We start from the raw sequence: 27,001 nt of genomic DNA, 5'->3' as shown, positions 1-27,001 counted from the left end.
GCGTGTCCTGGGGGAGCTCCCTGCTCCCCCCGCGCCGCCCTCAGCGAGCTGCTGCTTGCGGGGAAGAGGCAGGTTACCCGGGTCAGGCGGAGCAGGGATGCTGCGTTGCTAGGCGACGGGCGAAGGGAGAGGACCGATGCGCCGCGGCAGGACGCGCAGGTACCAGAGGCTGCCCCGCCATGGCAGGAGGCAGAGCGGCGGCTGCGCTCCGGCTGCTGCCCGGGGGTGCCGGGTCGGGCCCCGGGAGGGCGGCCGCTGCCGGCTGAAGCCCATGCAGAGCGGCGCAGGGCGCTCCGGGCCGGGCCGGGCCGGGGCTGAGCGCGGTGAGTGCCTTGCCGCCCGGCTGCGCAGCAGGCGCGGACCCGGTGCCCTTGCGGCCCCGCGCTGCGGCCGGAGAGGACGGGCGGAGCGGAGCCGAGGGGGGCGCCGGAGCGGGCGTGCGGCTGGCGGTGTCCTTGAGAGGCCGGCGCAGCGGGCAGACACCAGCGGGCCGGGCTGTGCGGGCTCCCCCGGCCCCTGCCCTTGGCTGCGACCCGGCCGCGGAGAGCGGCGTGGTGCGGGGGGGGGGGGGGCTCAGGCTTCCTGCCGGCCGGTTACCGCCTCTGACCCCCGAGAAATGCCAACGGGCTCCCCGGGAGGGGAAGAGGAACGGCCGGGGGCCCCCTTCCAGGGCGAAGGGAAAACCCCGGGGGAAAAAGGAAAGGCCGCCAAAGGCAGGATGTGTGCAGCCGGGGACGCAGGGGCTGGCAGAGGGCAGCGTGCCGGTGTCAGTACAGCCAGGCGGGATGGAGGGGCAGAGGGCAGTTTGCCGGTGTCGGTACAGCCAGGCGGGATGGAGAGGCAGAGGGCAGTTTGCCGGTGTCGGTACAGGCAGGCGGGATGGAGGGGCAGAGGGAAATGTGCTGGTGTCAGTACAGCCAGGCGGGATGGAGGGGCAGAGGGAAATGTGCTGGTGTCGGTACAGGCAGGCGGGATGGAGGGGCAGAGGGCAGTTTGCCGGTGTCGGTACAGCCAGGCGGGATGGAGGGGCAGAGGGCAGTTTGCCGGTGTCGGTACAGGCAGGCGGGATGGAGGGGCAGAGGGAAATGTGCTGGTGTCAGTACAGCCAGGCGGGATGGAGGGGCAAAGGGGAGTGTGCCGGTGGTGGTACAGCCAGGCGGGATGGAGGGGCAGAGGGAAATGTGCTGGTGTCAGTACAGCCAGGCGGGATGGAGGGGCAAAGGGGAGTGTGCCGGTGTCGGTACAGCCAGGTGGGATGGAGGGGCAGAGGGAAATGTGCTGGTGTCAGTACAGCCAGGCGGGATGGAGGGGCAGAGGGAAATGTGCTGTTGTCGGTACAGGCAGGCGGGATGGAGGGGCAGAGGGCAGTGTGCCGGTGGTGGTACGGCCATGCAGGATGGAGGGGCAGAGGGCAGTGTGCCGGCAGTGGTACAGCCAGGCGGGATGGAGGGGCAGAGGGAAATGTGCTGTTGTCGGTACAGGCAGGCGGGATGGAGGGGCAGAGGGCAGTGTGCTGGCGGTGGTACAGCCAGGTGGGATGGAGGGGCAGAGGGGAGTGTGCCGGTGTCGGTACAGCCAGGTGGGATGGAGGGGCAGAGGGAAATGTGCTGGTGTCAGTACAGCCAGGCGGGATGGAGGGGCAGAGGGAAATGTGCTGTTGTCGGTACAGGCAGGCGGGATGGAGGGGCAGAGGGCAGTGTGCCGGTGGTGGTACGGCTATGCAGGATGGAGGGGCAGAGGGCAGTGTGCCGGCAGTGGTACAGCCAGGCGGGATGGAGGGGCAGAGGGAAATGTGCTGGTGTCGGTACAGCCAGGCGGGATGGAGGGGCAGAGGGAAATGTGCTGTTGTCGGTACAGGCAGGCGGGATGGAGGGGCAGAGGGCAGTGTGCCGGCGGTGGTACAGCCAGGCGGGATGGAGGGGCAGAGGGGAGTGTGCCGGTGTCAGTACAGCCAGGCGGGATTGAGGGGCAGAGGGGAGTGTGCCGGTGTCAGTACAGGCACAGGGCAGTGTGTCAGCAGTAGGATGTTGAGGCAGCCTGGAATGGCAGAGGACATTATGTCACTGAATGAGCACCATGGGTTTGAGTGAGTCTCCCTTGTGTCTCCTAGGTCCCTATGTCGGAGCAGAACAGCACCAGTGATGGGGAGGCTGATCCCCACCACAGCATGTCCATGCTCTTCCTGCTTGTGCTGGTCTTCTTCATCATGGGACTTGTGGGCTTCCTGATCTGCCACGTCCTGAAGAAGAAGGGCTATCGCTGCCGGACCTTCCGGGATGATCTGGACCTCGAGCACGAGAAGGGGCTGACGGAGCTCCAGGCCAGTGAGTAGCGGGGCTGGAGGGCTGGGGCTGCGGTAGGGGCTCTCAGCGGAAATTGTTGTGTAGGTGTGGTGGCCCCAGCTCAGTGATGGGCCACATCCTAGCAGTCAATGGAAGCCAGAGGTGTGCTCAGCTGTGCAGCGAGTGTGACTGGCTCACATTCACAGCCGGTAGCTGGTGACACAGTACTGTGCATGGCTGGAAAAGCAGCACACAAACCCTGTACACTGCACAAGCAGTGGGGCTTGCGGAGCATAAAGGCAGCCAAGTGCCAGGTGGATGGTCAAGCAGGCCCTTGTGTTACCATGCCACCACTGAGGTCAGTTCAGCCCTGGTGTAAACGAGTACAAATCCCACTTGTGACTCTACACCCCCATGTTTTTATAGAAAGAAGTTTTTGAACATGAATATGCGTAACTCAAATATGCTTATGCAAAACAGCTTAATTAACCCCTTATCTAAGTTCGGGTGGTCTCCTGACCGTGGGCTCTACCTGTGCAGATGCATCGTTCTTGTATGTGAAGTTAGACTGATGATGTGTGAAGCTGCTTGTTCATCTGGAATGTCTAGGGAAAGCCATTGGCTCAAGGCAACACTCGGTCAGTGGTTTTGTTACCCTGTAAGCCCAAACCACGGGTGGTCCTACAAGACCTATGCCCAAGCCCCATGGTGCTGGACTCCATCCTGAATCTGGTATTTTTGTGGGGGTGGGGAGACTGGAACAAGGACTTCCTTTCTGGGGGAAGGTCTATGTAAGGGATGGAAGCAATCAATAACTGTCTTCAGCTGGCTTTTGAAACTGCCTCCCCACTGAAAGAGGATACTATATGAGCAGCTCTTTGACCCAGGCCAGAGAAGAGATCAGCTCTGATCTGGAGGGTTTTCCCTGACATAGGGCCTAGGGTGAGAAGCATGAGCTGTAACCATCTCCCTGTGTGCGTGAGGTTTAGCTGCCAGGTTTTGGTTCTTTTAGATTAGTCGCTTTCTTTGCTCTGTTTTCATTTGCAGTCAGTTAAATCCAACTTTTTATACTGAATAAAAACGCTTCTGCTTATTATCCAGCCCAGAGTAAATCAGTATTACTGGGGAGGGGCAGTCAGCCACTGCACACCTCTCCCGTTCGTGGCCAAGGAGTGTGATGTTATGAGCTTTCTGTGTGGAGGAAGATGGGTTTATTTGGAGTTTTGGTCCCTTCTGGGGGCTGTGCCTCTTGGTGCTGTCAAGTCCCTGTAGCTGACCCCTCCCAGAGCTGTTGCCAGTATCTATGTTACTCTGCTGGGGGGCGGTTATCCCAACTCTGTGCCTGAGCTGGCCCAGCAGGACAGGGTGCTGGCACAGCTCAGGTAGGTGGGCTCAGTGGTATGATCAGCACACCAGCTGGCACTTTCAAGGGGGCCTTGGTGATCCAGCCCCTCGTGCTACTGATTTATTGCAACTGGTTAATGCATACGCTCCCCTCTCTGATGAGATGGGCCCCTGCGGTGCCACCTGATGTACTGGGATCCCCCTGAGCATGCCCACTCCACCAGCCTGGCTCCCTCGTTCTGCTCCTTTTGCTGTGCCAGGCCCCCAAAGCCTTCAGGAGTTCACACAAGCAGGGCACATCCTGCTGCAGACAGACAGACACTAAGCTCAGCTCTGCCTGGGAGGACTCAGCTCTGGAACTGCCCAGCACTCGTGTGTACCACCGCAGAGGGGAACCCCACTGCTGGGCTGTCATGTTATGTTGTGCGGAGCGGCACGGCACGGCGCGGCACAAGCTCTTGGAACTCGGCCCTCCAGTGCGGAGGAAGATTTGCACGGCTCCCTGGCCTTCCCCTGCTCCCCTCCATTATGAACTGCACAAACTGGGTTATGGAGGACAACACCCAATGTATGCACTCCAATGGCTGGGCTTCAAGTGGGGGCAAGGGATGGCAAAGACTCAAGCAGGTTACTAGCACACACACAGCTGTCACACCAGTTAAGCTCAACACGCTACAGAAATAGCAATGTCTCACCCTGAATGTGGATTTAAGTTGATTTCAGAGATTCTGGAAGACAAAACTCCTTTTGCTTGCAGCTTAGAGTCCCAGATAATCCTTCCACAGGCTGATCAACGTCTATCCCATCCAGTTTGCTCCCCAAGTCAGTCTTAAATTAGGCTTACATCAGCCATGGCCCTTTGCTTTCCAGTTTGATCCCCAACTCTTCCTAAGGGAAAAATACCAGCAGCTCAGGATGGTGTCCAGTACCAGGTGATGCGCTCACAAGCCCCCACAATATAACAGTGGCAGCATCATGGGCAACTAAGGGGAAGATTAACATTTTCAAAGTCCTATTGTTCCCCCCGATGGCCCAGCCAAGGTGCTTGCAGACTGCCTGCTGGGCACTCCCCAGCTGAAAACGCGCTTGGAATTGTGACGTGGATTCAGAAACAGTGGGTCCTGTGGCACCTTATAAACTAACGGCTCCAAAGTATCTGGTAGTCTCGAAGGTGCCACAGGACTTCTTGTTGTTTGTGAAGACACAGACTGACGCGGCCGCCTCTCTGCTAGTGCACACGGGCTAGTTATAGTCAGGACAGCCTAACCTTCCTTTCAGAGCGCACACGCCCCCCTTGCATAAAACACACCTGAGTAGTGCCCTACTCATACCGTAACGCTCTTGCCATGAAGGACGTGGGGGCAGGGTGCTGCCCACTCACCCTGACTGCCAGAGCGGGGGCAGCACTGCTTACCATGCACAGCAGGCCTGTAACTCACCCGTCGTTATGCCACCTCAGAAACCGGCATGGAGGGTTCAGCTTCCTTTGCTTGTGGCTCGAAGACACAGCGACTGGGTGCTGCGGACGGTGCCAGGGCCGAGATGTGGGGTAATGAAGAGTAGAGGGGCATTGATAGCCTGTTGCAGGCCTCCCATGGGCAAGGAGGGCCACGTGCTGTGCCTGCGGGCTTAGCCCAGAGAACTCGCTGGCGGGCGTCGCTGGGGCCCCAGCACCGATAGCAAAGGAGTGCTGCCTCATGGCCAGCTGGGCGCTGGCTCAGGCCCACAGCACAGCGCTGTTTTCCTAATGGGCTCCCATCCCGGCTTTGCGAAGAGCGAGCAGGGGCAGGGCATGGGGCTGCCTAGCAGAGGTGATGCAAACCCAGAGGGCTGAAGAAAGCTAGAAGCTCAGTCAGGTTCCTGCCAACACCTCAGCTCGGACTCACAGCCCCATCCGGTTTTCAGTCTTCCCGCAGGCGGCCCGTACCAGACGTGACCCACGCCAGTCAGCCCTGTGCTGTCCTCCAGCTGCTGGCTCCCCTGGGCCGCACACAGCCTTCAGCCCACGCACTGCAACAGCTCCGCTCTGGCTCAGGAGGCTCCCAAGGGGTCTAAGGGTCTGTTGGTGCAGTCTGGCCCCCGGCTGGCCAGGGCCCCAGATCTGCCAGCACAGGGAGAGCGGCCTGGCACACAGGGCTCCGCCTGCGTGGGCAGCGGGGCAGGGAGGGAGGGAGGGAGGGGCTAATGCAGGATGACGGTGGAGAGCAGAGAGGAGTGGATTTAGGGCAGCCTCAGGTGCAGCCAAGCAGACAGCAGCTCCTGTCCCCTGCCCTGGGGGGAGCAGCAGCAGTCAGGCCCCAGCGCGGCAGTCAGAGAGCTCTGGGGCTGCCCAGGGTGCAGGGGGATTTCTGGCAGGAATGGGGAAGTCGGGGTCTCCCAGCCCACTGGGGAAGGTGGCCAGGCAGTGCCCTGCGGCTGCTGGTCTGTGTCAGGCAGGCGGGCAAAGCAGAGTGGAGCCTGCTCTCTTGTCCCCCGTCGACCAGCAGCTGAGAGAGGGGACAGTGGGACTGTGGGCTGGGCTAAACGCAAGCTGATGCCATCTCTGGCTGGGAGCCGGAGGTTGGGCTAGAGGGTAGCAGGCTCAGGCCTGACGGGGAGCAGGTGCCCCCACTCAGCAAGCAGCAGGAGGGTAGGCGGGGAGCTGGGGAAACCTGTGTCTGGGGCTGGGCAAGGGGCAGCGTTACAGGGCTCTGGTGTGTGGGTGGAAGGGGGCAGAGTTAAGGGTGGTATGGAAGCTCCAGTATTAATTGTGCTTAGCAGGACACTGAGCTGTGCCGGACACTGAAGGGCCATGTCTGAGCAGCCGGAGCTGAGCCCCGGCCAGGCTGGTTTGGCAATTTCCTCAGCTCTCTCTGAGGCGGAACAAACGTGCGGTCCCAGGCCCCTGTTGTAAGTCAGCGCGGCCAAGCAGCGCTTGCATAAGGTCCCCAGGAGCCTGGGGGCGCTGCCCACGGCGCTGCGGGCTGGCAGCGTGTGGCGCTCACCCGCCCCTGCAGCACAGGTGCACCCGGAGCACTGGGAAAGCCTTGGCCCCAGCGCGAGCCGCTTGGCTTCAGTAGAACATATTCGGCTTCTCTGAATCCTTCGCTCTGTTCGCTCGGCCCTGGAGGGCTCATTCCAGACCCCACGCACCGCGGCAGGCGTCTCTCCTCTGCCTGCCTGGGCCCAGAGATGGTGCTGGTGGGAAACGCGCCATGTCAGGCTCCCTAAAGTCACCGGCTCCAAGCTTCACTCCGCAGCTCTGTGGTCAGTCACTAGCCGAGCTGCCCAGGCCTTACAACCTGGGTCCTGCTGGGAGCTACTGTGGCAGCCCCTCCTGGGTATTTCCTGCTGCCCCTGCGGATGGAACGCGCCAGGCTCTGAGAGCAGCCGGGGCCGCTCACTCCTGCCCCTGCGGGTGGAACGCGCCAGGCTCCGAGAGCAGCCGGGGCCGCTTGCTCCTGCCCCTGCGGACGGAACGCGCCAGGCTCTGAGAGCAGCCGGGGCCGCTCACTCCTGCCCCTGCGGGTGGAACGCGCCAGGCTCTGAGAGCAGCCGGGGCCGCTCGCTCCTGCCCCTGCGGGTGGAACGCGCCAGGCTCCGAGAGCAGCCGCGGCCGCTCGCTCCTGCCCCTGCGGGCAGGCAGCCTGGGGAATGCGCCCGAGGAGACGTTTGTGGCATCTGGGGGCAAAGCGCTCAGGGCCCTTCCCTCCAACCAGGTCTTCACTCGTGTACATCAGGTGGTGTGTGGAAGCCGCCGGCACTGGGCTCCTCCGTATCCTGGGCTCCCCAGGCTGGCTGGCAGACGGGGAGTTCTAGGGGCATGGCTGAGCAGCCAGCCAGTCAAACAGGTGGGGGGGTGGTGCCATGGGTTAGGGAGCAGCCTGCTTTGTCTCTGCTGTTTGGCGTCCGTGTGTGCCATTGTTTTCGCCTTCAGCAATGAAGTTGGGCAGCAGGAGCACAGCTTGTTCAGCTAATGGCTGCACGTGTGTGCACACTCGGAACATAGGAACCCGGCCTCCCCCGGGTGGGGAGCATGGGGCAGGCTGGGCCTGAGGCCAACAAGTCTCACACAATGTTCCTCTTGACTTCAGGCAGGTGCCCAGCACCCAGCTTCCCTGGCCTGCAGCACACTGCAGAGCAGGATTGTGAGCACGGTGCAGGAGGGCTGGGTCGGGGGTTTAGCTGAAGTTGTTTCTCCTGGACACTGGGCAGTCTTTGAATTGCCGGGGGTTAAGGAGCCTGCCCTGGGTGTGTTCCACCTTCATGTGCCACCCTGGCCAGAGGCACACAGGCCCAGATCCTCCAAGGTGCTGAGGCTGGGAGTTGAGTACCTTGGGGGACCTGGACTGCTGCTCCTACAGCACATTGCCTTTGGTGAGGGGGATGTGGAGACCCTCCCCTCCCCTCCCCTCTCCCCCCAAGGAGAACGAAGCACCATCACAGCTGGTTCCTGCCACTGCCAGGGTTTCCTGTAGCAGTGTAGGTGGGAGAAAGGGCCTGGGGGGTCACCCCGGGCATGGCAGTGGGTGAGTTTTGCTTTCCAGGCTCTCTGGAGTCCTGGCCTTTATTCTGCTGTACTTCAGAGCTGGGGCTGGCGGGGCTGGTCTCCCGCCTGGACCCTCTCACCTGCTCTGCTGTCTCCCCTTGCAGATGAGGAGGAGGAGCTGAACGAGGACACGGTGGAGAAGATCGTGAGGTGCATTATTCAGAATGAAGGTGGGTGTTCCCCAGCCTGGGGAGGCTGTGGGATCTCCATCGCTGGAGATATTTAAGAGCAGGTTAGACTAATGTCTGTCAGGGATGGTCTAGACAGTACTTGGTCCTGCCATTGGGGCAGGGGACTGGACTCGATGGCCTCTCGAGGGCCCTTCCAGTCCTCGTGTTCTATGATTCAGGTCTGGGCCTTTCCCAGGCACCTGCCTGCCTCATGCAGCTCCGTTTCCTTCTCGTTGCAGCAAACGCGGAGGCGCTGCAGGAGATGCTGGGAGACGGCGACAGAGAGGTGCCAGTGCCAGTGCCGGTGCCCGCGCTCAGGTTAGGTGACACTCAGTAGGCATGCACGGGCTGGCCGGGTGCAGCATAGCTGCTCGCTCTGGGCTAGCCTTGCCCCCTTCATGACTTGGCCTCCAGCCAGCCTACAGGCAGCCCTGTTCCCTGGGGTCGCAGGAAGTCCCGCTCCACAGAAGTCCAGGGTCCTTCCATAAGAACATAAGAACATAAGAATGGCCATACTGGGTCAGACCAAAGGTCCATCAAGCCCAGCATCCCATCTGCCGACGGTGGCCAATGCCAGGTGCCCCAGAGAAGGAGAACAGAAGAAAATGATCAAGTGATTTATCTCCTGCCATCCATCTCCTGCCCTTGTTATGAAGGCTAGGGCACCATACTTTATCCCTGGCTAATAGCCATTTATGGACCTAACCTGCAAAAATTTATCAAGCTCTTTTTTAAACCCTAATAGAGTCCTGGCCTTCACAGCCTCCTCGGGCAAGGAGTTCCACAGGTTGACTGTGCGTTGTGTGAAGAAAAATTTCCTTTTATTAGTTTTGAACCTACTACCCATCAATTTCATTTGGTGTCCCCTAGTTCTTGTATTATGGGAAAAGGTAAATAATTTTTCTATATTCACTTTCTCCACACCATTCATGATTTTATATACCTCTATCATATCGCCCCTCAATCGCCTCTTTTCCAAACTGAAAAGTCCCAGTCTCTCTAGCCTCTCCCCATATGGGACCCTTTCCAAGCCCCTAATCATCTTAGTCGCCCTTTTCTGAACCTTTTCTAATGCCAATATATCTTTTTTGAGGTGAGGAGACCACATCTGCACGCAGTATCCCGAGATGTGGGCGTACCATAGTTTTATATAGGGGAAGTATGATATCTTTTGTCTTATTATCGATCCCTTTTTTAATAATTCCTAACATCCTATTTGCCTTACTAACTGCCGCTGCACACTGCGTGGATGTCTTCAGAGAACTATCCACTATAACTCCAAGATCCCTTTCCTGATCTGTCGTAGCTAAATTTGACCCCATCATGTAGTACGTGTAATTTGGGTTATTTTTTCCAACATGCATTACCTTACACTTACCCACATTAAATTTCATTTGCCATTTTGCTGCCCAATCACTCAGTTTGCTGAGATCTTTTTGTAGTTCTTCACAATCCCTTTTGCTTTTGACTGTCCTGAACAACTTGGTGTCATCTGCAAACTTTGCCACCTCACTGCTTACCTCATTTTCTAGATCATTGATGAACAAGTTGAACAGGATCGGTCCCAGGACTGAGCCCTGGGGAACACCACTAGTTACCCCCCTCCATTGTGAAAATTTACCATTTATTCCCACCCTTTGTTTTCTGTCTTTTAACCAATTCCCGATCCATGAAAGGACCTTTCCTCCTATCCCATGACCACCTAATTTACATAAAAGCCTTTGGTGTGGGACTGTGTCAAAGGCTTTCTGGAAATCTAGGTATATTATGTCCACTGGGTGCCCCTTGTCCGCATGTTTATTAACCCCTTCAAAGAATTCTAATAGATTAGACAGACACGACTTCCCTCTGCAGAAACCATGCTGACTTTTGCCCAACAATTCGTGCTCTTCTATGTGCCTTGCAATTTTACTCTTTACTAGTGTTTCTACTAATTTGCCTGGTACTGATGTTAAACTTATCGGTCTATAATTGCCAGGATCTCCTCTAGAGCCTTTTTTAAATATTGGTGTTATATTGGCCGTCTTCCAGTCATTTGATACCAAAGTGGATTTAAAGGATAGGTTACAAACCACTGTTAATAACTCCGCAATTTCACATTTGAGTTCTTTCAGAACCCTTGGGTGAATGCCGTCTGGTCCTGGAGACTTGTTACTATTCAGCTTATCAATTAATTCCAAAACCTCCTCTAATGTCACTTCAATCTGAGTGAGTTCCTCAGATTTGTCGCCTAAAAAGGCTGGCTCAGATTTAGGAACCTCTGTAACATCTTCAGCCGTGAAGACTGAAGCAAAGAAATCATTTAATCGCTCCGCAATGGCACTGTCTTCCTTGATCGCTCCTTTTATATCTTTATCATCCAAGGGCCCCACTGCTTTTTTAGCAGGCTTCCTGCTTCTAATGTATTTAAAAAACATTTTACTATTGTTTTTTGAATTTTTGGCTAGCTGTTCCTCAAACTCTTTTTTGGCTTTTCTTACTACATTATGACAGTTAATTTGGGAATGTTTATGTTCCTTTCTATTTTCCTCACTAGGATTTGACTTCCACTTTTTAAAAGCTGCCCTTTTCTCTCTCATCACGTCTTTGGCTTTGCCTCGGGGCCATGGGCTGCTAAAGTTGCTCTATCTCTGGGCTCTCAAAAGTCTTAGGGACTTCACACCACTCCCCTGGAGACTGACAGGGTCCCAGGCCCTCTGGACGCTGGGGATCAGCCCAGGGACCTACACCCAGCAGCTGAGCTCTGCTCCATCAGCCTCTCCACCATCACGGTCTGCCAAGCTCAGGGCTCACAGGCCTCCCCGCTGGGGCTCACCAGCAAATCCCCAACCAGAACCGACTTCTGCCCCGCAGAGTGTTGCCTTTCAGCCTGCTCCTTCCTTCGCACGGCTCCTCCCCTAAAGCCAACCCTGCAGGTCTCTTGCCACTCTGGGCCTCCCGCTGGTCCTGCCTGTCTCTGCTCTGTCCTCTGCCAGGAGTGGGCTGCAGAGCTTCTCTGGGCAGCTCCTCTCTGCTCTGTAAACTGACCAGTCAGCTCCTCCTGCTGCGGCCCTCGCTGTCTGGTGTCTGGCCTGCTTCCTGCTGCGCCTGATGGGCCAGTTAGCCTCTCCAAGCCGCTGTCACAGAGAGAGCGGAGAGACTGGCCAGGTGAGACTCTGAGTTCCCTCCAGCTCCTGGGCCAGCCCCACCCAGGTGCAGCGCACGACTGGGAAGCAGCTTGCCATGGGTGAGGATGCGCAGATGCTGAGGCCTCCTAACTCAGCCGCGGAGAAAGCCAGCACCTGCAGCAGCCCCCACCTCAGTTCCCAGATCCCATGGGAGTGCTGCTGGGCCGTCAGGCTGGCACAAGCCTCCGGCCGGTTGCTGAGAGATGAAGACACATATCCCCCCATGCTGCTGCCTCTCAGAGTCCGGTGACCGCCGCCCCGCCAGGCGAGGGTCGTGTCTCCCAGGTGACCGTCTCCTTCTTTGCTCTCCTCCCGCAGCCTTTGTCCACATCGGAACAGCCAGGACGGGGGCCGACCGCACCACCACACAGTGCACCTGGGCTCCACGCAGGCGCCCTGCATTCACTGCAGCAAGAGGAAGAGGCCGCCCCTGCATCGCCAAGGCCGATCCAAGGACGGCAAAGGGAAGCTGCACCCAGGGGAGACCACCGTCTTCTCCGTGGGCAGGTACTTGGCGCGAGCGGCCACCACCTCTGCCGGCGTGGGCGTTGCAGCGGCCCGAGGCTCTGAGAGAGGCAACGTAACGGCTGGCTGGACCGACTGGCTTCTGTGGGTGGAAGCTGTTTAGCACCAAACCTCATCCCGCCCACCAGCAGAGCTGACCAAGACGAGATGGTCCCTCCTGCACTGGGTCTGCCTCACATTTCCGTCAGCCTCCACAGCTGTTGGGTGTGATGCTCACTGCAGGGCACCCACAGCCCAAGGCCTCTGTGTTCCCACTCTGCCTTAGCAAGGGAGTGGTGCCTGAAAGGCCTGTCAGCCCCAGCCAGCTCCTCACAACTCTGCCGTTGAAGCCTGGCCTTGGTGGAAGCCAGCAAACCCCTCTCCCGAGCTCCCCACAGACACCTGAGCAGCGGCTGGTCCCTCTCAGGGGACACTAGCAGAAATGAACACTTCCACGGCCTCCAGAGAGACAGCCCAGTCCTGTCCAGGCCCGGACACCCCCTTCCCCTTCAGCCACAGCAGGGAGGCCGTTCCGAGCAAAGCCCAGCAGAAGTTTGTTAGCAGAGAGCAGAGGGGAACGTGACACTCAGCAGGAATTGGACAGACGGGGCTGGCGACAAACAAGAACCAGGCTTGTTCCAGAGTGCAGCTTAACTTTGCAAGCCCCAGTCTCCCCTGAGTGGGTTTCTCACCTCCCTGGGCTGCCAGCATCGCCTGGCCCTGAGGCAGGAGGCTCCACCATTTAGAGGCTCAGCGGGTGCTGGGTAGCCAAGGGCGTCTCTCCCCTGCTCCTCATTGTCCACAGACCCTTTGCAATACACCAGACAGAGCGCATCTCCCCTGCTGGCACGCCAGTGCCACGCGGTCCCCCTCCCCTCTGCGCCACCACCTTTTCTGGATGGCTCCGTCCCTGTGTTCCGCCAACATGCAGCCCTGGCCCTTTCTCACGACCAGGTAAACCCACTTCCCTGGACTCGGGGCAGGTCCATTTGGCAGCTGCCCCCAGGATGTTTTAAGGAGCTGCTTCTGGCCCACAGACACAGCTCGTCACCACAGCCTGTGCAGCATCATGAACGGCCGGGCACGTGATGTTACATGACACCTTTGCAGCACTGTTTGGATAAAGGGTGTGTCCTGCCCCATGGGGTCAAGGAGCGCTTCGGGGTCACCCTGGAGTGAGAGAAAGGAGGGCGCCTGTGAGCACCTCTTGCGTGCCCCCTTCCTGCACCAAGTCACCCACTGAGCCAGCGGCACAGCAAACGCCAGAGCCCAGCCTCCTTGCTGCCAGCCAAGTGCCCCTGCCACTCGCTACAGCCCGTACTGGCCATCACCAAGCGGGGCACCAGCCAGGAGCGGGGGACCGAGGCCCACTCGACTCCAACGGCCCTGCCCAGGGTGCTAACGGTGGAACAGTCTGCCAGCGGCTCAGTGGGGAGGCCAACGGCAACACGCTGGCCTCGCGCCGGTGGGAGCGACCACTTTGGGCACTTTCTACTGGGCGTCCTGGAGTGACAGCCTGGTGCCAGGTCTCCACTGTGCAGGGAGCTCAGGGATGCTGGCTCCGGAGGACCAGCCGTAGGAGACAGAGCTGCAGTCGGGGCGGCAGGCTCTCCAGCTCCCGCAGGCAGGGCCTGGAACAGCTCCTCGGCTGGGGCCCCCGCCAGTCACCTCGCTCCTGGGCAGCCAGCCAGGCTGAGCTGGGCTGCTCTCCTTCTACTGGCACAGCAGGTGTGAGGGTGGGACTTCCTTTGCCTAGCACGCGGGATTAACCCTTTCCTGCCTCCCATGGGGTATGCAGACCCCATTGCAAACGGAAGCCATCTGGTCAAGGTGGTGCCGGCCTGGTGATAGGACAGGAATGAGAGGCTGGAGGCTGGCAACAAGGTGGAGACAAGGGGTCGGTGGCTGGAGGGCAGCATTGTCACGGCGACAGGATGGAGACAGGGGTTGGCGGCTGGAGGGCAGCGTTGTCACGGCGACAGGATGGAGATGGGGTTAGTGGCTGGAGGGTGGGTCTGGCACCATGAGGGGCTGGGTGAGGGGGCAGAAGGGAGCCATCCCCAACCCCAGCTGGACTCTTGCCCTCACAGGTTCCACGTGACCCACATTGAGAAGAGGCCCACTCTCCCTGACCAGAAGGGTGCCTCCCTTCCGGAGGGCACCAAGGAAGCTGGTGCCTGGGACCCGGCGCCCTGCAGCAATGAACAGCTCCATCAGGAGGGGCTGCACAAGGGAACCATTCGGAAGGAGAGCTGTCCCAATGGAACATCCCCAGGGGAAGACGCTCCCACAGCATCAGCCAAGGTGGATGCCCCCAGCAAGGGCTCCGCAGGGAAGGGGCTCGGTCAGACAGAGCCTCTGCAGGAGGCTGCGCACCGAGACCTGGCCCCTGGGAACACAAGTGACCAAAGCCAAGGGCCAGGAGCCCAGGGTGTGGCAGCCCCTTCAGACTCGCAGAAGGAGGTGGTGCCGGCTGAGCCAGGTGGTGCCCTGCTGGAGGAGGCAGGGCCAGGAGCCGCTAAGGAAAGGGCAGATGTGACAGGGAGCCAAGGTGTGCAAGCGGGAACCCAAGCTGCCGTGGCCCGAGACCAGGATGCCGGCAGGAAAGAACCCCAAGTGGCGGACAAAAGGCAACAGGTAGGGTCCCCTCCACGCCTTCCTCCTCCCCAGCACAGGGCATGCAAAGTCCCCTGGGGTGCTCACGCTGAGGGCGGGAAGCTAACGTGGGGACGGGCCCCTCTCAGTCTGTGCAGGGAATGCAAAGCTGGTGGTGGTGGGTGCAGCTGAGCAGACCAGGCACCCCAACTCCCCAGAACCCCTGAATTGCTGCACTTCAGGGGCAGGACAGGGGGACAAGCAGCCAGTGTTTCACTAGGAGGCATTGCTCAGGCTTCCTTTCAGAAGGGCTTCTGGAGATGGGGAGCTGCTCTGCCAGCTGTACCTGCCCACTGGGACGGCTCCCCGTATGGGCCACCTGCCCACTGGGACGGCTCTCCATGGAGCACCACCTAATTGCGAAAACACATACGCCCTTCTCCGAGGCCCTGGCCCTTCCTCACTCCAGCCTCCTCCCTCCACTGTTGGCTCTCCCGGACCCTCCCTCATTTTCACCAGAGTGGGGCAAGGGGTGTTCTGGGTGGAGCCTGGAACAGAGGGCACAGGAGTGGGGGGTGGGCTCAGAGTGAGTTTGGGTGCAGAATGGATCTCGGGCAGGGCCATGTGTTGGGGCAGGGGGACTCTGGAAGGGAGCTTGAGTGAAGAGGGGACTGGGGGCTGGAGCAGGTGGTTGGGTGTGCGAGGGGGTTCAGGATGCACGCACCAGCCAGGCAATGCTTACCATGGGTGGCTCCTGGAGGCAGCCAGCGTGTCCGGCTCCTCTGCTCAGGGGCAGCCAGCTGGCTGTGCAAGCTCTTTGCAGGCACTGCTTTCCAAGCTCCCTGCAGCCACAGTTCCCTGTTCCTGTCCAATCGTAGCTGCAGAGTCGGCACTCAGGGTGGGGGCAGATTGTGAAGACCCCGGCTGTGTGGCTGCACTGCTGCCTAGGATTCTCTGCATGGAACAGCGTGGGCCCAGCTTCACTGCTCCATTGGACTTTTAACAGCCTAAGAGCTCCTGGGTCAGCTCCAGCAGCCTCTGGGAGAGCTCCCCTGATTCCATGACCTTGTAATAGGACGGGGTTTCTGGGCATAGATAGGAAAGCAATCCAGGGTATCTTTGCTTAGAACCAGGACACTTACAGCCCAGGCTGGGATTTCCTTCTCCCTAAGGCAAATCCAACCAGCCACCACAGCACCTCTGCCAGCCCCACTGGCCAGCCAGAAGCCACACAAGCAAACCCACAGACTGCTCAGCTACTGCAAAATCCTGGACCAACAGTCCCCTAGTCTCAGGTGAGAGGTTCTTAAAACCTATTTAACCAACTCTGCACAGAGTCTTCTGGGCCCCCAAGGATCCAGCCAGAATCCTAAATCAATATATACCTGGATCTCACCTAAATCACCACACAGTTGACAATCCCATAGAATCAAAAATCTAAAGGTTTATTAACACAGACCAGAGTTAGAGAGAATTGTGAAAGTGACACTTTACATACACCACTTACAGCTATTGGTGCAGCCAGCTGATTTCTATGTCCTATGCTGCTTTCTAGAAAGTCTCTGAAAATGCATCCTATGGGCAGGGCAACCCCCAGGTCACACTGGCTTAGTTCATACAGCCTGGAGCACAGGTGCGCTGGAACACTGACTCCAACATAGTCACTGCCAGGGCCATCTTCTAGTTTTCCCTCTTGAGGGAAAACGTCCTGTCTCCTTCCCACAGGCCCTTGACGGTGAGGGACATCTGGTGCAGGTGAGCCACAGTGGCAAACTGCCCTTGGTCGCTGGCTTTGCCAGCACGTGCCGGTCATTTACACGGTGTCTGGGCATCTGATTTCAACACCAGTGCTCAGCCCAGGTCAGCTGACCAGTTGGGCACGTGTGGATGACAAGTCCCACACTCCTGAGATGCGGCGTGGACGTCTGAGCCTGGCTGGGGAGGTGACCACACCTCCCATTGTGAGTCTCAGCACTCAACCCTTTTGACTACAGCTGCAGCGCCACTATCCATGACGTCACATACAGCCGTGGTGCTGACACACAGGTAGCACGGACAGATGCAGGGCACCACCCGTTTTCATTCGACACCATGCTTGGCCCACCTTCCACAAGACTTGGTGCCACTGTGGACAGTGGGGACAGAACTGGCTCCCATACCCATTAACGTCACAGAGCCTGCTGGTTGCACTGCGAGGGGCGGCACCCTGGTGTGCGGAGACCACACCCCCGCCTGCAAAGGGGCCACAGGTTTCTGCCCATCAGAGCGATGGGCCTCAGAGCCCTGAGCAGTCACTGGCCACGGGGCTCCCTCTCCTGCCCCAGAGCAGACCCCTGCAGCTGCTGGCACCTTCCTTGTCTGCAGGCCAGACGAGGGGACAGGGCCTGTCCTGCAACAGGAGAGGGGGGGAAGCCAAACAGGAGCCCCATCCCTGGCCTGCCCAGGCAGCGGGTCCAGCCCCAGAGCCCTGGAAAAGCTCCCGTCTCCAGGGTTGTCGTCTGTCTGCCCAGCCCACAGCGGCTGAATTCTCCCCCGCCCCACATTGCCCCGCGAGGCGCCCTTCCTTCTGGGGCGAGGGCACTGCCTTTCCCTTCTGGCTTTGGCTCTTCTCCCAGAGCCCCTCACCCCGGCTGGCTCTTGAAACGAGCCTTGACCATTACAGAACAGCCGGGGGGGCCACTGGCACTTCGACGCACGAGCACCTCCATTCTCCATGCTAGGGTAGCCCAGCTAGCAAGAACTGGAGCCCCTTGGCAGGTTCCAGCCAGAACGTCCCCCGACAGTTCGGGCTCTTGCCGGGACAACCGACTTGGGCAGGAGCCCTGGGCGCTCTGAGCCCTGCAGGGCTGCTTCGGACTTGAGCGCACCTGGTGGCCTTTGACCGCAGAGAGCCACCAGGCGCCCTGGGGCTCAGCACCACATGCGCTGCTCAGCACCCAGGAAGTGGCCTGCCAACTTGGTAGGCTTCCTAGCTGCACACCAGCTGTACAGGATGAAGCTGGGGGGTTGTGAGTCCGGGGATGGGGGCAGCTGTTCCACCTTCCCAGGGGCACCACTGAACTGGGAGGCCATCCAGCAGCAACCCCCAGCTCGGCGTCTGGGAAGCTTTAAGCCCAGCTGAGCTCCTGCTAGGGAAATGCCTCGGGCCCATCCCACCCCCAGGGCATGGAAGTGGGGGTGTGCCTGCTGCCAGTATCAGTCCCTTTTCAGACCCCCCCGGTGCCCCTGTAGGGGGACCTCAGAGGAGGGCCAGAGGGGAGGGGAACCCCCCCAGCCTTAGCTGCCCCACACTCCTGTGGGCCTGTGATGGGGTTCTGGGGTCCCCCAAGCTCTGCACCCCGTCCGCAGGCAGGAGAGTCTCTCACTTAGCAGGAAAACAGCAGGTTTATTAGCCGACAGGACACAGCATCGTACAGAGGAGTCAGTACAGCAGGCAGAGACAGCCAGTCCAATCCATGTTGGGGAGAGGAGGCCCCGAGGGGTCCCCAGAGCCGGGGCCTTGCCCCCTCCTTTGTCTCTCTCTCCCTCAGCCCAGACTAACTGCTTCCAAATCCCAGTTCCAATTCAAACCCCTCAGGCTCCACCTCCTCCTTTGTCTCCCGTACAAAGGTGTTACCTGGTCGTCAGGGTTACCCTCAGCAGGACCCCACACCCTCTGTGAGCCACTCACACACACACAGGTATCCCCCACTCCATCACATCTCTCCCCCCTTCCAGACCGAACTGAGCGGGGGTCACTCAGCCGGTGACCTGGGGAAGTTCGGGGCCCTCCCCTCGTGATTGGGCATCGGCTGTACCCTCCCTTCTAACAAGAGCTGGGCCATTGATGATCTCAGGGAGACGGCCCCCTCCCAGCCAGCCTGGAAATTTGCAAACCAAACTGCTTTCTGAGAGTTGTTTTGTGAGTCCCAGACGCAGAATCCACATGGAGGAATCCCTGTTTATCCCTTACTGGCCCACCAGGCCCAAAGCTCCTTTGTCCTTTTACCTCCAACTTCTGCCTCCCAGTGGAATCAGAATTGGAGTCCAGTGTGAGAATATAAGTGTTTCTAGCATCTGGAGATGGGGAATTGCTGAACCTCTCCTGCATCCTACAGAGACTGACTGTGCAGCTGTTTTACTTGGTTCTCACAGGGCTGCTCACACTACCTGATAGTTTTCACTTTACTTGCACCAGCTTCCAATTCCTGAGAAACTTTTACCCTGCCTGCTTTGGACCCTTGCAGAGCACAGCCAGTGGTTTCACACTCAGGCAGGTCCTGGCCATCAGGAGCTGAAACAAACTTCTCCCCAGGCAAAGGGCTGCTCTGGCTCTTACAGACAGACAAGCACCTTTCCTGTTCACTCTCCTCCACCTCACTCCCATTTTCTGCAGTCCCCACAGACGGGTCAGGAAAAGTTTCAGGGACATTCTCTTCCTCAAGAGCTCCCCCAAACAACAACTCACCCCTGTCTTGCTCCACAGCGGCACTGCTCCCTTGAGCCACAACCAGCTCCTGGGGTTCACCTACACCCAGGATCACTTCTGGCCCATCAGGCAGATTCCCACATAATCCCCCTCCAAGCAGACAGCCAGTACCACCGGACAGAAGGTTAGGGTCCCTTTCCTCCCTTCTGCTACCAGCTCCTTTATCTTCATCAGTCAGCGTAACTCCATTGCCCGTCTGTTCTTGTGTCCTGGCGAGAGGATGACTCTGGTAGGACAGAGTCCTCTCACCCCCTCCCAATAACACCTCAGCATCAGGCAAAAAACAAGTACCAGAATCGTCTGGTCTCTGGGATTCCCTGATGATACTAACTGGATTAGACCGAGTTAAAGCATCATCCCCCCTGAGAGACACAGAGGTAGGCCCACTTCCCATCTGGGCTTCAGCTGCCCTCAGATCCAGCTCTGGGATCTTGGCTCCATCTCGAGCCCCCACAGGCTCAGGCAAAGGATTCACTTCCCCAGAAGCAGAAGCACTTTTCTTGCACCAAGGACCAGCGTCCTTAGCAGGGATACCACTGCCCATCCCAGAGCCATTCCCTCTGCTCCAGCCCCCATGGCTGGATTCAGAGACACACCTGGAATGCTCTTTTCTGGTGGATCCTTCTCCAGCCACCCCAGGCTGGTGAATCTTCCTCAGACAATGGGCTAGTTTCCTCATTGGCACCTTTTCCAAACGCAGGCTCTGCTCTCTCCCCAGGCTGCTGCTGCTGTTGTTCAACACAGACAGACAATGGGAGACACTCTCTCCTTTGTCCCAGCCCCCGGCTGGTCTCCACACACACACAGAAGGTGAAGCAGCTTCTCTCACAGACAACTTGCCATTCCCAGTGTATCAGCTGCTTTCCTGCACAGACACACAGGCACCTTCCTCGGCCCAGGCCTGGAAAACTTTTTGCAGGTCTGTCTTGGCCACTAGTAGATGATGGGTTGGAATCGCTCCTTCCCTCCTTGAGCTGCGGCAGGCCACTCGGTTCAGAGCTCCAGGCAGTCCAGGGTTCCCTGCCCCGATACAGGCTCACCTCTGCAAGATTTTCCTTAACCCTCACCTCTGCCACTGCACATCCACGCTGCCTTGTCCAGCTTCTTTAATCTTGATTCGGTTTCCAGGTGCTGCCACTTCACAGCGGAGTTGCTCAGCGTGGTTGCAGGCTCTCAGGCTGATGCCCTCTGCACCCCACGATTCCTGGAAGAATCCCTTCAGTGTGCCAGGCTCCTTGCGGGTCACAAGCTGCCCGGGGTTAGGCCGTAGGCCCCTCTGCCCTCTGGGACCGACTCCAACAGACTCCCAGAGGAACCCCTTCTTCAGTGTGACACCCGCTCTCAGGGACCATGAGCACCCTGTCTTGGGAAGGACTCATTCAGCGTCAGCCTCCTCAGGGGTCACTTGTTCCTGGGGGTTGGGCTCTCGGCCCCTCCACCTTCTGGGACCGACTCCAACAGATTCCCAGGAGTAACCCCTCCTCGGGTGTGACACCCCCTCTCGAGGACCACAACCGCAGTTGCCTGGGTTCAGCCGCAGGCCCCTCCGCCTTGGGGAACTGCATCTCACTGCCCTTCAGCACACCTGGGTCTCGCAGGCCCCACTTCTTCCAGGGCCCCGGTCACTTACTGCTGGATGCTCCATCCTCGGGGTGCAGAACATCCCACTTCTGACACCAGTGTGATGGGGTTCTGGGGTCCCCCAAGCTCTGCACCCCGTCCGCAGGCAGGAGAGTCTCTCACTTAGCAGGAAAACAGCAGGTTTATTAGCCGACAGGACACAGCATCGTACAGAGGAGTCAGTACAGCCGGCAGAGACAGCCAGTCCCATCCATGTTGGGGAGAGGAGGCCCCGAGGGGCCCCCAGAGCTGGGGCCTTGCCCCCTCCTTTGTCTCTCTCTCCCTCAGCCCAGACTAACTGCTTCCAAATCCCAGTTCCAATTCAAACCCCTCAGGCTCCACCTCCTCCTTTGTCTCCCGTACAAAGGTGTTACCTGGTCGTCAGGGTTACCCTCAGCAGGACCCCACACCCTCTGTGAGCCACTCACACACACACAGGTATCCCCCACTCCATCACAGGGCCCCTGCCCCCTAGGGTGAGCTGGTACACGGGGCCTTGGGGACGCCCAGGAAGGTGGAAGACGCAGGGCACGGTGCTGCTGTGTGGATGCCCTGCAGCTCCTCAGCCCTCAGGCACAGCCACGGAGAATGGGCAGCCTGAACACATGGCCTTGCCAGCCGGGAGGGGACTGGGCCCTGTGCAGGGCAGGCCGGGATGAGGAGCCTCGCCCTGAGCGCTGGGGCAGGCCTGGGGGGTGCCAGGAGCTGGCTGCGGTGAGCCCCAGCCGGCTTCGCACAGGAGCTGGGTCTGAAGAGCTGTTCAGTGCCTGGCGGGAGTTTGCACTCATGTCGCTCCCAGCGCCAGTCCCCTGCCCTGCGCTGCCCTGTGCTGCGCTGGGGAGAAGCGCCCGCAGGCTCAGGCCCCAGGGCCACGGAGAAGCAGCAGGTAAAGCCAGTGCGGGCGCAGCTGTGACTACATAGTTCCTCACCTTCCTCCCGGGGGCGCTGGGAGGGTAATTAGCGGTTGTTTGCAAAGCCCGGGGAGGTTTTCTGGTGGAAAGCTGTTGTGAAGGTCACAGCAGGCGTTACCCCAGGCCTGTTAGTGTCCCTCACCGCCACACACAGCTGCCCGGAGGGGCAGAGGTGTTACTGTGACTCTGGCACTGTCCAGCACTAAACCCTGCTACACAAGGGTCGGGGCTTGCGACCCCAGAGCCCGGCCTGCTTCACACCGTCGCCTGAGACCAAAGGTACGGCTTTGGGGGAAATCCGTGCAAGGGTCTGCAACGTGAAGTCTTATGTCAGGTGGCCTTTGCAACCACATCCCTGCAGCCCTTCCCCTTGGCGGGGCAGCAAACGCCGCCCACCCCGAGGGCCTTTTACAACACACCCCAAGAGAAAACCTTGGTGGAGAGGCCAGACCAGGCCAACTGGGACTTACCTGGTGAGCAGGTGGCGCAGCTCAGCCTCTGAGCTGGAGTGCCCCTTACACCGGCTGACTGCTCACACGCTGACTCCAGCAGGCCCCTCACCCCAGCCACATCTGCGGGTGCTGCCATCAGAGAGCCTTGGCACACCCACAGGGTGAGCCCAGTGCATACCGAATCCCCCCCGAAGCCTGTGTCCTTCTCAGACCTGTCTGGCACAGCACAGTGACAGCGAGCCCACAGTCTTGAAGGGTACAATATGCACATGACCTGCCACTTGCAGTGGCGGTACAGGCGGCCCTCCGGCTTACGGCCCAATTGGTTCCTGCATCGTAAGTCACATTGCCGTCACTCGGACCCGATCATGCCACTGAACTGTCCAAGCCACCATCAAGTCGAGGCAGGGTGTCTGTTCAGAAACGGTGTAAGCATCAGCCCTCTCGAGGGGAACGGAGGAAAGCTGAGGCCTGCCCGAGTACAGCAGCTTAGCTCAAACACGTTTACTAACGACAGAGATTAAGCGTAGACAGGTCATGTGGCGTAAAAGCCAGAAATGGGTACAAAAGAACTAAAGGAAAACGCTTCCTAACGCTTCACTCAAGCTACGTTCCGTTCACAACAATATTTTCTCCCCACGTCTGCTCAGCGAATGGTCTCCCTGCCACATGCATCCAGTCACGACCTCGCCCCAGAGTTCCGCAGCTCCTTCCTTCGTCTTCAGGTGCAGAGAACGTAATTGACAGGCGAGAGAGCAATGCCCCGCAGGTATTTTTCCTCCTTTTTGGAGCAGTCCACTGCTTGCAGAACATTTCCAGCTGAGACCTAGCAGCCAGAGGCCATGCGGCAAATGTTCCCTGCTGGGTTTTCCACTTGCTTCCCCTCCTTTGGTTTCCCTCCCTGCTCAATGACTGTTCTCTTTCTCTTAAACCCACGTACTCTGGGGGGAGAGTAGGTCATCTACAAGTCTCCTCCACTTCACCCCCTCTCAGGCCAAAGCTTCTAGCTGACCCCAGGAGTCCCCCACTTACTGTCCTTCAGCCTCAGCAGATCTTCTCCATGTTGTCCGAGGTCGCCCTCGTTTGCCCCTTCCCTGCAGGTTCCGTGTGAGAGCTCAACAGACTCTGCTGGACGATGGTTTTCTGGAGGGTGGCCTGGCCTTCCCCACTTTCTTCTCTGGCGCTGAACGATGGGTAATGGCGCTACTTACCCGCGAATTACGCAGTGGCTGCAGGCCTTCGTTTAGGACACAGTTGTTTGCCACCGTCCCCTTGTGTAGGGCTGTGTGGTCTGGAATGTGTGTTCGTGACGTCACTCAGGGAAGTTTGAAACATCTCTTACTGTGTTGCCACACACGTTTAACCAGGACAACGCTGAGCAGAAAACGATGTTTTCAAAGCAGTAGTGGGCAGCGTGCGGTCCGTGGGGGGCAGGGTGTGTGTGTGTGTGTGTGTGTGTGTGTGCGTGCACGCACGCGCACACCACACAAGACATTTTGTTACTGTTGTCCATGCGCAGGGTTGCCAGGTTATGCTGGTTTCCATCCACACAGGTTCTTTGTGTTGGTGTTACTAAAGTGACACACAGGTAAAGCCAGGGCATGTGAAGGGAGGGGCGCGATGAGTACGCACACCCTTGGCCGTGCAAGCCGTGCGCTGTGGCTGTTCAGTGGGCACACCCTGCACGTGCCAGACACACACGTGCAATTAGCACAAGCACCCCAGCCCAGCAGACCCTCTTGGTGACCACAGTTCTGGGGCTCAGGGAGATGAAGGGGCCATGCAGGTGGCCCAGCCACCACCCCAGGCGTAACCTGTAGCACGCCTAGTGCACGCGTGTGCCCCCGGAGCCGTGCCCTCGCATACAGACACTGACGGGAGACAGGCCCAGCACAGCGCCACGTCGGGCGGTTCCTTTCACACGCAGCCACGGTGCTGAGCTGGTTGGAGCAGCGTCTCCGTGGCCTGGCAACCGCCTGGGGCCTCGCTTGGAGCCACTGCCCAGCCCAGCCGCAGCCTTGCCCGATAGGCAGGCTCGGCTGAGTGAGCCGGCAGGCGGCAAAAGGCGCAGCCCTGCAGCAGGGCAGGAAGGCGGCGTGTGCGGCGTCATCTGGGTCCCCTCTGGCCAGGCAGCCCAGCGTCCTGGGAGACGAGGGTGCAGCATGGGCCTTTGGTTCCTTGGCCAGCAGCTTGCCAGAAGCTGGGTCCCCGCCGCCCCCCGGCTTTTCCTGCGAGGCCCCAAAGAGGCGGGGTGGGTGCTGGCAGAATTGCCACCGTCACGGAGGCCAGGCCTGCGCCGTGCTGCGCCCGTCCCTGTGGTACCGCGGCAGGGCAGCGCTTTGGCCGCAGTCCGAAGTCTCGCTTTTGCCCGTGGTGCCGTTAACAGCCACACCTGCAGGTTAGTGATGTCACACGGCCACGGCCTGCTCCCCGCTGAGCGTGAACACTGGTGCGCAGCTTTCTCCCCCCAGTGCTCCTGCTGCTGCTGGGTGACACCGTGAGGGGCCCCTGCGCCGCTCTGCCAGCCACCCCTCAAGCGCCAGGGACGCGCTCGGGGCTTGTCGCTCACCTCGCTCTCTTCCTCCCCTCAGGAGCAGCGCTCTGCGGCACGCGACCCAGGCGTGACGACTGCGTGAGGTAAGCGCTGGCTACGGGACCAGAGCAGGGTGCGGGTGAGCCAGGGAGGCCAATTGTAACCCAGCCGGGCAGACTCAGCTTGGGGCGCTCGCGGCTGGTCAGGCCCCGGCGTTGCAGAGCCTGCCAAGGAGCTCCCAGGAGCTGATGCTGCAGCAGGAACACAGCTCCCTGCTGCCCGCAGGCAGCTGCCAGGGCTGGTGTAACGCCCTTGAGGTGTTAATGGGGCCCTCAGGCCTTTGCTACAGGAGGAAAACAGCTGCAGCCTCCTGGCCGAGCTCCAGCTGATGTCGTTATGGTCTTTTGCTAGCCCTGCCGCTGCACTGCCAGCTGGGGCGCTGGCCATGGCTGGGCCGCGGGCGCCACGCAGCAGGCGGTGCCAGGTCAGCGGCGGGGGCGGTGGGGAGGGGAGGCAGCCGCGAGTGAAGCTCCGGGGTGGCGTGGGCCTGACTGGCAGCTGGCAGACGCGCACTAGGCAGCCAGGGTGGTGTGGGTGCAGCCAGGTACAGCAGCAGGTGAACTGGCCGTGTCCCCCTCTGATGTCCTGGAGGGTGCGGCCCCTGCAGCCGTGCAAGGGGAGCCGGACCCACACCAGGGGCTCAGCGCAGGCCCAGCCGGGGCGTGCGGAACAAGGCCCCAGCGCAGCACGGGGCAGGCTGGGTGCCAGGCTGGTCGCTCTTCTCTGCCTGGTGCAGCCAGGCCCTTTCCTTGCCGCCCCCACAGGCGCAGCAGGCGCCGGGCAGCCAAAGGGAATCGCTCAGCAGCCGGGAGACCCAACTCCATGGGACGAGCCCTGGAGCCCCAGCACCTGTCCACCTCCGGGCTCATGTGCCTGGCGGCCCTTCCATGGGGACCCAGCTCTCCCAGGTGCCTCTCTACAGCACCCTCAAGCGCAGGCACTGCCGGCCCAGAGTCCCTCACCCTGCTGGGGCTCCCCATGCCCTCTGTGGGCACCAGGCTGGCTGCCGTGCTGTGGGAGGGGCCGTGGAGTCATCTTCCCCCCACCACGGCCTCAGGAACTCACTGCGAGGGGCCAGGCTGGGGCCAGGCGTGGCCCTGTGCCGGAAGCAAGAGGCTGCACGAGTGGTGGGAGCAGCGGCCAGGCTGGGTGGGCGAGAGCACCCCAGGAACTGCCCGACGGACGACACGGCCCAGGACAGGCCCACTCGCCAGCGGTGCCTCAGACCAGCTTGAAGCAGCAGCACACAGAGCCGCTGCTGGCAGGGCAGAGCCGCTGCTGGCAGGGCAAGGCCAGGCCAGGCCAGGCCCTGCTGGGGAGGAGAGGGAGGTCTCGGCAGCCGTCCCCATGGGTTCCTGTTGGTTCTCTCGCAGCTCCCCTCTGGCTCCCGCGCAGACGCAGGCTGCGGAGCCAGCAGGGTCCTGCCGGGACAGGAGAGGCGAGTCCTGGCCCCGAAGAGCTACGCTGCGCTGGGCGCAGCCAGAGCAACGCAGGGACACGCCACTTCATCCATGAACAGCACAGCAAAGACGCACTCCCGTCGGCAATACGCCCAGCTCCCCACCCTGGCACACCCCACGGGCAGCCCTTGGGGAGCCCCTCTGCTCCCCAACCAGACGCATCCGGGAGCCCGGTACCCCCAGCCCTGCAACAGGTCCTCTGACGGGGCAGGGCTCCGGTATGTGCGTTGGGGCGCCTGGCCTGAGACCAGGCAGAGACCCCGGGCTCCAGGCCCAGCTGTTCTGCTCAGCACCCTCCTCCCAAAGGGGGCTGGGCCCAGGGGGACGGAGTCGTTTCTGGCGGGGAGGTTGGGCACCCTGCCCCCGCCAGCTTCAGCCATTTCAAGCCCATAGCCCTCATCTGCGCATCCCACCCCGGCTCGTTGGCCTGAGGCTGCAGTGCGCAGAGGGGCTGGCGTGGTCTGTGCTGGCCTCACCACGGCCAGTGTGGCAAATGGGGAGCCAGGCCCATGCAGAGCAGGGCACCTGGTGTGGCTCAGGCAGGCTGTTTGTGCGCCCCCAGGCCAGCCCCACCCCCGGCAGGGGGGCACTGCCCAGCCCAGCGCCAGCCAGGCCCCGCAGCCTCTCCAGGAGGGCAGAGCACACGGGGCTGGCTCCTGTTCGGAGCAGTGCTGCCAGGGACTGCCCACGTGGAAGCGGCTTTCAGCCACCCTGACGGGGGGCAGGCCGCTCTGCTCAGCCTGGCTCCGAAGGGCCCAAGCCCAGCCACAGGCAGTGCAGCCCCTGCCGTCCCACTGCAGGCGTGGGCAGGTGGCAGCCCGGGCAGCCTGGCCCTGCTGCGGGGGCTGGCTCTGGGCATAACTGCACTGTACACAGATGAGCTGAACCCATTAAAGCTGCTGAGCAC

The 27,001-nt window shown here is 60.2% G+C and overlaps 1 protein-coding gene across 1 annotated transcript; it reads left to right on the top strand.

The window, feature by feature from the left end:
• The first annotated feature begins 194 nt into the window (after window positions 1–194).
• Window positions 195–25,869, top strand: RELL2 (RELT like 2). The gene is made up of 9 exons (XM_075010065.1): window positions 195–323; window positions 2,111–2,324; window positions 8,259–8,324; window positions 8,564–8,642; window positions 11,810–11,998; window positions 14,086–14,632; window positions 22,692–22,777; window positions 23,142–23,235; window positions 25,399–25,869. Exons 2-9 carry the CDS (start codon window positions 2,117–2,119, stop codon window positions 25,867–25,869), a joined length of 1,740 nt encoding a protein of 579 aa, XP_074866166.1. The 5' UTR covers window positions 195–323; window positions 2,111–2,116.
• The last annotated feature ends 1,132 nt before the right edge of the window (window positions 25,870–27,001 follow it).

The sequence above is a fragment of the Carettochelys insculpta genome, chromosome 15 (assembly GCF_033958435.1).
Source record: "Carettochelys insculpta isolate YL-2023 chromosome 15, ASM3395843v1, whole genome shotgun sequence".
Classification (NCBI taxonomy): domain Eukaryota; kingdom Metazoa; phylum Chordata; order Testudines; family Carettochelyidae; genus Carettochelys; species Carettochelys insculpta.
Note: the sequence above shows the minus strand (reverse complement) of the source record. Positions and strands in the feature narration are given on the sequence as shown.

What these genes read in the sequence shown, in the direction of transcription:
- RELL2 (XM_075010065.1), top strand. Translation starts at nt 2,117, where the DNA reads ATGTCGGAGCAGAACAGCACCAGTGATGGGGAGGCTGATCCCCACCAC. An exon ending in ACCGTCTTCTCCGTGGGCAG is followed by an intron (nt 11,999 to 14,085) that starts GTACTTGGCGCG and finishes TTGCCCTCACAG; the next exon opens with GTTCCACGTGACCCACATTG. An exon ending in TGGCGGACAAAAGGCAACAG is followed by an intron (nt 14,633 to 22,691) that starts GTAGGGTCCCCT and finishes ACGTCTGCTCAG; the next exon opens with CGAATGGTCTCCCTGCCACA.